This window comes from Alosa alosa, chromosome 14 (assembly GCF_017589495.1).
Source record: "Alosa alosa isolate M-15738 ecotype Scorff River chromosome 14, AALO_Geno_1.1, whole genome shotgun sequence".
Classification (NCBI taxonomy): Eukaryota; Metazoa; Chordata; class Actinopteri; order Clupeiformes; family Clupeidae; genus Alosa; species Alosa alosa.
The window spans coordinates 24754950-24766054 of record NC_063202.1 but is presented as its reverse complement, the minus strand read 5'-3'; the positions used below and the strand labels follow the sequence as shown (position 1 = coordinate 24766054).

General features: G+C 45.1%; 1 protein-coding gene across 7 annotated transcripts in view; it reads left to right on the top strand.

Moving 5' to 3' along the window:
• Nucleotides 1–11105, top strand: part of gria2b (glutamate receptor, ionotropic, AMPA 2b) — a 46844-nt gene that overhangs the window by 9193 nt on the left and 26546 nt on the right. For all 7 annotated transcript variants that reach the window (XR_007195629.1, XM_048262643.1, XM_048262639.1 and 4 more), the window contains exon 3: nucleotides 8461–8700. Coding sequence is in view for 6 of the 7 variants with exons in the window: in XM_048262643.1 (XP_048118600.1) it covers nucleotides 8461–8700 (240 nt within the window). In the remaining variant the exon portion in view is untranslated. The remainder of the gene's footprint in view (nucleotides 1–8460; nucleotides 8701–11105) is intronic.

Sequence of the window (11105 nt, the reverse complement as noted above, 5' to 3'; positions counted from 1 at the left end):
TCCACATTAACACGTTCGCCTTCACGCCACGGCCCAAACATCTCGCCCCCACACGTGCCCACCACTCCAGCCGACAGTTGGGTGCAAGCCACTCGAGTGCACACCGGCACACACACACACACAAGACGCAAGTGCACAATCACACAATAACATAGAGAAGGAGTCACTTAGGACACAACGCACGCAGCCTTCTGAGATACATGGGGACACAATCAAGCAACGCACGCAGCCTTCTGAGATACATTAAGACACAATCACGCACCACACGCGGCCTTCTGAGATACATTAAGACACAATCACGCAACGCACACAGCCTTCTGAGGGCTCTCAGGGGCCGCCGCTTGAATCAAAAACTGGCCTAGAACTCCTACACTTCTTCCTCTCTATCTTCTCTCCTGTTTCTTTCTCTCTCTGTTTCTTTCTCTCTTGCACTGTTTCTTTCTCTCTCTGTTTCTTTCTCTCTCTCTGTTTCTCTCTCCTCCCCTTTCTGTCTTTCACTCTCTGTACACAACACACAAAACCAGAGCTCTCTTGTTGCCATGGTAGCAGTTAGTAGATGAGAACCAGGGCAGTAATCGGGCTCCTGACCCCTCTTTCTCTCTCTCTAAAAAAGAAGAAAGAAAAACAGCTCTGCAATCAGTATTATCTGTATTCTGTACTCTGGATGTAGAACTCCCATTACAGTAAGATGTGCCTCTTGATGCATCTTCACAAACTGCTTTTTGATGAATTTTCTCTTACTGTCTTACTGTATGTGTGTGTGTGTCTGTGTGTGTATCTGTGTGTGTGTGTGTGTGTGTGTGTGTGTGTGTGTGTGCGTGCGTCTGCACGCGTGGGTTACAACTGCCTCCAATTGCTGTATCCTCATTGACTGATGGGGGTGGGGGTTATAGCGAGAGGGTGGAGTTCCCCTCGTTGTTCTACAGCCTAGAGAGCAGCTGAAACAGGGGCGGGTCTGGCCCTGATCTGACGTGAGCCTGGCATTCATCCGGCTCTGATTTGGCATGGGTCTGGAATCTAGTCTGGAATCCGGAATCTTTACATGGGTGGGATAAAGAGAGGCACCTGAAGAAGCTCTATTTGGGGTTAAAGGTCGTTGACCGTTGTTTTTTTTCTATATTTTCTTCAGCTTTTTTCTCTTTCTGAAAGATACACATAGCATAAATAAGATCACATAGCATACATAAGATCACATAGTATAAATAAGCTTGCAGACATGGCCATGTTTTATAGATGGAGGCAATGTTACAGGAATGCCTGGTTGCATTTTGCTGTGATTAACGCACATCGGAGCCATCTCCATATTGCATGACCTTTAAATGTCACAGCGGCGAAGGCAAATGGAAGTGGATCACTTACAACATCCCAGTCTATACATTTAACAGGCATACATCTCCAGTCTGCTAGGACAGTCAATCTGTGCATTGTGTTTCATTAGGACTGCAGGTCATATGCGCTCCCAGCAGGTCCTGAAGCCTGTTCTATGCTCTTAGACACAGTGTGTGATTCTACTGACACACACACACACACACACACACACACACACACACACACACACACACACACACACACACACACACACAGCTCTTCCCAGCTCCCTTTGTGCTCTCATCCGGCCGTGTGAAAGCATGCGTCCAGTCATCACTGAGCCCCTCTGTGCCTCTTCTGGCCAGCTGCAGGAAGTCCTCCCCGCAGGCCCAGGGCAATCCCACAATGCCCTGTGCCCTCTGCCAGCCAGCCCAGGCCTGGGCACACAAGAGCTGGATTGAGCTTCGCAGGCTACGTGGGGTCCGGGGGCATTGGGGGGCATCGAAGGCATTGGGTGGCGATCTCTCTCCCACCACCCTCAGCTGGTGGAGACGGGTAGCGTCACACACTCTGGGATCTGGGTCAGGACAGAGTGTGTGAGAAAGTGTGCCCTCTCCCCCACGCACATTCAGTCAAGGCCACAGACACACACACACACACACACACACACACACACACACACACACACACACATATATATATATATATATATATACAAACCAAAGCATGCCAAAAGCATGCCTTCCTTCCCCCATCTCACATTTGTCTCCTGAGAGTTGGGGAAAAAACTAGGTCTCATGAACATGCAGCTAATATTGTCCAAACTGTGTTTGGATCTGTGCTGTGAGTGTGCAGTCGTGTGTGTGTGTGTGTGTGTGTGTTTTGGGGGTTAAAAAGTAAGGGGGAGGCACCTGGGACTGACTGAAGCAGAGTCTCTTGGAGATGTATTCTACAAGACTAGATGTGTCTAATGAGGGGGTTGGGAGAGAGAGGGGATGAGAGAGGAGGGCCACATGAGGTAGCCTCTGACCTCAGCAGCAGCAGCAGCCACAGCGTCGGCAGCGTAGACACCTTTGAGTAGGATACACACTCTGTAGATATATACAGGGTGTGTTATAGTCTCTCTACACTACACACGCACACACGCACACATGCACACACACACACACACACACACACATAGACAGACACTGCAGACTCCACTCACATATGAGACATGTGGCCCTTTGATTGGTGGTGTTGCTGATGAGAGGATCGCAATGACTAACATCTGTGCCAGTTTCATGAGCTCCTGTCATAATCAGCTCAGATACATCAAAGCTCTTCTTTTCTTTTACTTCTTTCCTGTTCACCTGCTTTTCCCCCTCTTCTCTTCTTTCCTTTTCACCTGCTTTTCCCCCTCTCTTCTCTTCTTTCCTGTTCACCTGCTTTCCCCCTCTCTTCTCTTTCTTCTATTTCTGTCTTTCATTTTCTAACTAGACTGGTACTTGAACTAAAGATGCAGGTTCTTCAGTAAACAACCCTTCTACATGGCTGTGTGTGTGTGTGTGTGTGTGTGTGTGTGTGTATGTGTGTGTGTGTGTGTGTGTGTGTGTGTTTTTGTGAGATAGGTGAGAAGAAGAGAAACAGAGGGAGAGAGAGATAGAGAGAGAGAAAAAAATGTGTAAACACAAAATGGCTCTGAGATTATGCCATAAAGCAAATCTCAGAGTGTGTGTTTGGGGATTCACTTGTGCTGTCTGGTCATCAGTCAGTGTCGTCATGGGAACAGGAGGCTGTCAGGACTGATGAGTGTGTATCTGTGTGCGTTTGGGAGGCTGGGGGTGGGGGGTATTGTTGGTGATAAAATCTCATTAAGATTATAATGAGGCTGGAACATAACCAGATTAGTGATGACAAGAGGCCTGGACACTAGGGGAATGCTGTGTGTGAGTGAGTGTATATTGTGTATGTGTGCTTAAGAGTAGATCGCTGTGTTTGTGTGAATCTGGTAATAGGATTACATTTTTATGTCTTCATGTCTTCATATTTCTGTGGCTGTTGTAATTGCAGTAAGGATAGACCTCTAATACACACAACAGCAAAACAACTTGACAATAGTGCAAGTTTTACAAGTTGCTCTTTATAATGCTGATTAATGTTCATAAATCAGACACATAACTGTTCCCAACATGATGTTTTACATCATACAGAAACTGTATGGCTGGATCTAGTGTTAATATCTAATATGATTGATGCTTGTGTGTAATTCATCTGGGAATAAATGACCCTAGGGAATGGACCATGAATTATAGAAATCTAAGGAAAACAATTTACAAACTGTATACAGTAAATATATATCGACAAATATATTGATAAATATATATTGACAAAACACAATTCACATGGACAATTCACATGGACAATGTTTTGTGAAAACACTCCTCATGAAAAATAATTTATGGAGGCTACACATGGTCCCTCACAAACATACTGTAGGTTCCATGCATACATGATATAAGTGTTTTATACTATATGTGTGCCTTGATTGTGTCTGCCAGATCCCTCATTTCTCAGAGCAGAGGTGGACTCTGATAGAGTCAGCTGGTGTAGAACGAGGCCACTTAACGAGGCCAGCTAAATATACTCCCAGAGCTGCTGATGGTATGGCGCCCTCCAAGGCCCCTAATGAAGGTTATTCAGCGCTCCGCCTTAAGAATACTTTATATTAAGTGTCCTGGGGAAGTATGGGCAGACAGTGTCCTTCTATCACAAGTGCAGGTCATTGCAACATGCATTATGAGATTATGATCACGGTTCAATTCAGTATTAGTAAGTATCCACATGTAGTGGTAGTGAAATGGGAGGTAAACAGTCTTATATTACTTAGTAATTACTTTGATATCACATAGGTGGAGTTGTTTTTGATTACTATAACAGTCAAGCTATATGACTGCTCTCCACTGATCACTAAAATGTTCATCGGCCATGATGCCTTCACTGCGCCAGGCAGTGTGTTTGAGACCACTGTAGGAAAAGAGTTGAGAAGTCTGTCACAGGAAATAGGGCCTGACAGTCTGTCTGGCACAGACAGAGTTGCTTTTCAAACCTGCCTAAAAAGGAAAGAAGCTTTGGCATCTTTTCAAAAGCTGCGTGGTAGAACTGTCTCACACAACCGTACCATTTGCAATTTAATTTTGTTCGTTTTTTTGTTAATTGGCAGTGTTAATTGGGACATTCCCATTTGACTCTCTCAGCTTGCACCTGAACCTCTCGTAGATGAAAAGGCTTGGGCAACGTGGACGACTTCACCACCTGTCACAACCTTTTAATCAGCCTCCTCTCTTGCTCTCTCTGAAGTAATCACCCACTAAACCTTCAGCTCTCGCAAGGACACATTCACACTATACACACTATACGTTCCAACCAGTCTACACCAGTTCCTGTTCGTTGCTCTGCTCGCCTGAATTCCTATTTATTAATATGCTGGTCTTCCATTATGACATCTCAGCAAAGAGTCTGGCCCTGGCTTCTTCAGAGATGTAATGAAGTGTTCTTATTAGCACTACTTTATGTTCCTACTGCTTGATGCCTTTTAAGAGGTTTAAGCCGACAGGGCAGCATCAAACGTTACGGAGCGGAAACGTGATTTGATTCTGTAGGCGCTGGCTGCATGTGATCAGAGTGTTGTGTTAGTGGAATGCTCTGACTCATCCGTCCCTATTACTGGGTGCATATGCACAGCAAGTCAGACGCTGAGGTTCCGTGTTGAACTGGGAGAGAGAACGTCATATGAAAGAACAATAGATCTTGAATTTCCCCTGGGGATCAATAAAGTATCTATCTATCTATCTATCTAGATAGGTGAAAGACAGGTGATATCAGAAAAAATCTTAGAACAATAGATAGGTGAAAGATAGGTGAGGAATACCCTTACATGTTGCCATTTCCATCTCAATTCCACTTATATTAACTATAGCCTCTTACAGCTGAAAGATTGTGGATTAACGAGAGCAATCCCATTCATATTGAATCCCAGTGTTTCTCTAAGATGGCTGCTCGTCTGTAATACAGTCAGCAACTGTTGGAAATGTCTTCTGACAATAGGCAGTCACTGATGCTCCTCCTGGGGAAAGCTTTAAAACCCAAACACGTCGGAGTCATTGGGAAGCACTCATACGTGACGGGGTCTTAATGGGTTTTGTTTGGATGCCCCGTCTCTTGCTCCAATACAGCCGGCTCCTCTCGCCATTATTTAAAGATGCCAATCCTCGGGAGCCAATTTGGACAGGTGCCTTATGGGAAATCCGGCAGCCTGTTCACACGCTCTTTTGTCAGTTGTTGGAGTTGTTCTCAGCGGTGTCAGTGAGTAGCTCTTTTGTCAGTTGTTGGAGTTGTTCTCAGCGGTGTCAGTGAGTAGCTCTTTTGTCAGTTGTTGGAGTTGTTCTCAGCTATGTCAGTGAGTAACTCAACAGAGGGACAAATTAGGCTATTACTTTATTGCTTTATTACAATAATACAATTCTACAGTATTATAGTATAAACATCTGAAGTATAATCATTTTAGTCCATCGATAAGAATATCGATCATAACATTTATGAAATCTAGATATCCACAGGATTTTGTTGCCAATTGTTGGCAATTCTATATTTATGATGTGAAATGCTTTAAAAGCATCACAATTCTGTGATTTCAGGAATGCTCTCAGTAAACTGTGAGAGGCTCAGTAAAACCTCCTCCAATATGAAGTCATAGCACTGTCCATCTCTAATGGCCGTCATATTCAGAGCCGTTGCCTCGGGCTGACGGTTGTCTAGTGAGTGGGCAGAGGCTGGCATTGTGCTGGGCAATGGGGCTGTGCCAGGCCTGGTGTGGAAATTACCATGCCTGTGGGCAGAGGGGAGGGAGAGAAGCGTCTGTCTCTGGACGTGCAGCAGTGCCCTCCATGCCAGCTGCCATCAGTCAGTGCCACGTATCCATAGAATCAGGGGGGGTGTCTTAATGAGCACACACACACACACACACGCACATGCCCTCCCTCAGCACCCAAATAAATGCTGAGCTCACACACACACCACAGATCAGACACCAAGGTCTGGGGAAGGGTTCTGATCCAAAAGCAGATAAGTATTGGACAGGTTGGCTCAGACCTGGTTCTGTTCCAGGATCGTTTCATCTTAGAGTGTGTGTGTGTGTGTTTGTGTGTGTGTGTGTGTGTGCGTATGGTTCTGTTCCAGGATCATTTAATCTCTAAGTGTCTGTGGAGGATTCTCAGCTGAAGAATGTTTTCAGTGAAAGGGAGGGGGGAGGAGTCTCCTTGAATGAAAGAGAGGGAAACACAGCTCTGATGAGATGAGGGTTATTGACTGTGTGTGTGTGTGTGTGTGTGTGTGTGTGATAGAGAGGGAGAGAGAGGAACAGAAAGAGCAAGAGAGCGAGTAAGACATCCACTGTGTGTGAGAGATCCAAATGCAGACAACAGCAGGCCCAAATCATGGACCGACCTCTGACCCCACCTGAGGGATTCTTTTTCCAGCTCTGGTGTTTACCACCGTTCCCTGACAGCCTACAGAAAAAGCGCGGCTCCGTGTGCGCTCTGCGCTGCTCTGCGCTGCAATGGCAGACTGTAATGGCGGCGAGACGCGGGCCTAAATACCTGCTGTCAGCACATCGGCCAGCGTTCTACAGCGCCAGCACACAAGGAGCCATTACATTAATCACGTCGCTCAGACTCGGCTGCCATCAATAACGCTGATTACACACGCAATCAGTCAGGACCTCTTAACTGGACACCACACACGCACGCTCAACACAGTACACATGCACACACTCACTCTCACATGCACACCCACATACACGCTCACACACGCTCACATACACTCCCACGTACGCTCAACACAGAATTTATACACACACTCTCACATACACATATTACATTATACACTTACCTGATGTACACACACACGCAGATGCAAGCACACACAAAAATGCACGCAGGCACACATACACTGACATGCATATACTCACCCCACACACACACACTCACTTGCACACACACACATACACAAACACTCACGCACAGTCTCTCAGACTCTCAGACCCTTAAAGGAAATGAGTCTGGCACCCCCTATGCTATACAATATTCATATACCTTCAGATCACATACGAGTGCTAGAGTCAGCAGGATTAAATATTCACAAAGTGTGTTCCATGTAAATCTGCTGTGCTCTATTCAGGCGCTGCTAATGGAGATTTCAGTAGTGGAGATCTGTGAGCACACCAGAATGCTGAGAAAGCCCAGCCCTCCACTTGAATCAATCAAACAAACAGCATGACCTGAATCATTTTAGTGATTCCGAGTCGATTTTCATCGTTTTCTATTTTTTTTAAGATTAGATTTTAAGATATCTCCATTTAGACAAACAGGAGGCCTGAAGACTAGTTCAAAACGGCCTGTATGATAACTAGTTCAAAACGACCTGTAGGATTAGACTAGTTCAAAACAACCTGTATAAAGACTAGTTCAAAACAACCTGTATAAAGACGAGTTCAAAAGGACCTGTATAAAGACTAGATCAAAACGTCCTGTAGGATTAGACTAGTTCAAGATAGTTCAAAAGGACCTGTAGGAAGACTACAGTAGATCAAAACGTCCTGTAGGATTACATTCATGACATGCAGTCATTTGGCTCACACGTATGAAAAGCCTCAAACTTTGGTTCCATGTTACGGGGTGTGATGCTATTTCAGTTCAACTAGTCCATTCTCAAATGCCTCTCATTGCCCTCTGCTGAGAGTACTCCATAGAGGAGACCCTGCCCAGGCTGGCACGGCTTCAGGTCCTTGGAACCAGCTGGTATGCCCGATCCAGCTCAATATTAAACATAAAGATTTACTATTGAGGCTTAGGGTCTCTTTGAACCCAAAGGATCACATCAGACACTTCCTTTTACATACAAGGACTGTGCTGAGTACTGTATGCTGGCTATATGGTTATTTAATGCACATCATGAATGTGTGTGTGTGTGTGTGTGTGTGCTTGTGTGTGTTGATATGTGTGTGTGTGTGTGTCGGTGTCGTTGTATGTGTGTGTGTGTGTATGTGTGCGTGTGTGCTTGTGTGTGTGTGTTTGATAGTGTGTATGGATTCTAACTCTTTGTCCGGTTTCCCAGTCTGTTCCCAGTTCTCCAGAGGGGTCTACGCCATATTTGGTTTCTACGACAAGAAGTCTGTCAACACGATAACGTCGTTCTGTGGCACCCTCCATGTGTCCTTCATCACGCCCAGCTTCCCGCTGGACGGAACCCAACAGTTCATCATCCAGATGCGTCCAGACATCAAGGGGCCCCTTCTCAGCCTCATCGAGTACTACAAGTGGGAGAAGTTCGCCTACCTGTACGACAGTGACCGAGGTAGGACCAGTGGCTCTCTCTGAAGTCTGTTCTCTGGGTAATGGAGACCTACTGTGAACCTACTCTTGTGTAGATTGCTCTCTCTGTTCAAGTCTTTTTATGTTGATAATGATGGAGCTTTGGCTCCTTCCTGCGTGACTCTGCACGAGATATACTAGCCTACTGTGAACTACCTTCTAAGAAATAAATTGCTTTGAAAAGAAATGTCTCCCATGGCACAACAGTGACAGATGTATAGTTGTATAGACCATTAAGGAGATTTTATGGCAGCCTGTTTAAGCGTGCAAGTGGAATACTGGTGGGAGCTGATTTCTACACCCTGACCGTGTCTGTGAGTTGCCCGTGGGGACACAGAGGGTGTTGCAGTATTATGGCCATGGGTGCTCCCAGAGCTCTACACTCTTCTACACACTATGCTGCATTATGGCCGTGTGCTCCCAGAGTTCTACACACTACGCTGTATTAGAGTTCTACACACTTCTATGCACTACGCTGTATTAGAGTTCTAGATACTTCTACACACTACGCTGGATTAGAGTTCTACACACTTCTACGCACTACGCTGTATTATGGACACGTATTATTCTCCCAGAGTTCTATACACTATGTTGTTATATCCAAGTATGCAATGTAATGTTGTAGCCCAAGTGTTTTTATGTTCTTCTTATTCGGAGTGTGTATGAGTGCCTGGTAGGTAATAGCGGCCGCAAGGTAATGTGGGCTATACCAAAGTGGCTGCTTTTATTGTTTGGACTCCCATATCTGCCTATGTCTGGACAGTGTGACTCACCCTGGTACCACCAGTGCCCGCTCGGTTTATGCCCACATATACAGTAAAAAGGCCGTGCCATTGGGCTAAAGCAGATTCATTGTAAATATTGACTGGTTTCTCCTTAATAAACAGCACAAAGTCAACTATGCCGAACTTAGATCCTGTGTGGTTGTGACAATACATTTTGAGCAGATACCTTTATCACAAACAGATGGTAAAAGTAAGTTATATATTTTCCAGACCTAGAATCTGAGATTTAGAGCTTACCTAAAAAATTAGTAAAGGTCTTGTAGACTCTAGATGGTCGCCATTGCTGTTTTGCTCCAGCTGTTTTTCACAGATTTCTCTGTTTGTATGTGTAGTGAAGTTAGTAAAATTAGTAATTAGTTGACGTCTCTGAAACCCAATATTATTAGTAGATAGTTGACGTCTCTGAAACCCAATATTATGCTATGCTCCCTTTTTTGCTTTTGCGCAATGCTACAGCCAGTTTGTGATGGTCTCTGCTGAATACTATATTCACTGGCAAGCAGTCTATGAGAAACATTCTAGAAGAATGCAGCAGCCATTTTGTTCAGCGTATCAGGCCCCTGATCAGGCCAAAAGCAGGGCCTCACCTGGCCTGGAACCCTCTGCTGTTCAGGAACTCTTAACATCACACTCCTAATGAGCTTCTCCAGGTGCAGCAGGATTTGGAAATGTAGTTTGCCTTTCATTAACAGATAAAGCTGGAGCAAGATATACTTGAAATGACTGCATATCAATGTAAATATACAGTACACACAAGCACAAGTTTAAACATCATGTAAATGTTATCAATGTTATTTATCACTCTGCCACAATGCTGCTGCTACTACTACTCTGTCAGAAGGTTACGCTAGGACTATGTAAATATACAACACAACTACCTCTATTTTTTTATATATGTTTTATATTTCTATATTTTGATATATGTTCTATATTTCAGTCTCGCACTTTAATGTCTGTATGTGGTATGTCTGTATATTTTTATTTTTTATTGTCTATGGCTATGTCTATGTCTAAAGTATGTCAATGTCTCTATTTAAAGTATGTCTATGTCTGCATGGGAAAGTAATAAACAAAATTTCAATTCTTTGTATGACCAGTGCATGTAAAGAAATTGACAATAAAGCCGACTTGACTTGACTTGACTTGACTTGAAGTTTGGTCTGTTTTCCTCCTCTTCTGGCCACTTCCTTGAGCTGGGGCGCACCGCTGGCCCAGCTGTTCTAAGGGAAAGTAATAACCGATAGGTCCAGTAAATCCCTCCCCACGTTCCAGCAGGACCGTCGCCTTTGCCCACCACCTCATGGCTGAGTGGCCATTTCCAATATTGCCTCCCTGCGAGCGCAGGAAACAAACACAGCCCCCGTCGCTCCGAAAACGTCCAGAGGCAGGGGCCGTGACTCAGGCCCGAGGCCGCTCAGTGACTTTCGCTGATTCGCCCCTCTGGTGGACACGCCGCGCCGCCCACCACTGCTGGCTGTCTGTGTGAGGCTGTGTTGGCGGTGTGGCGGCTTCAGATTCAGCCTGCGTAGGTTGGGTGGGTTTATGGAGGCTAAGTGCTCTGTGCTTTCATGAGCTATGGGGCGGTAATCAAGGTTACTCCTGA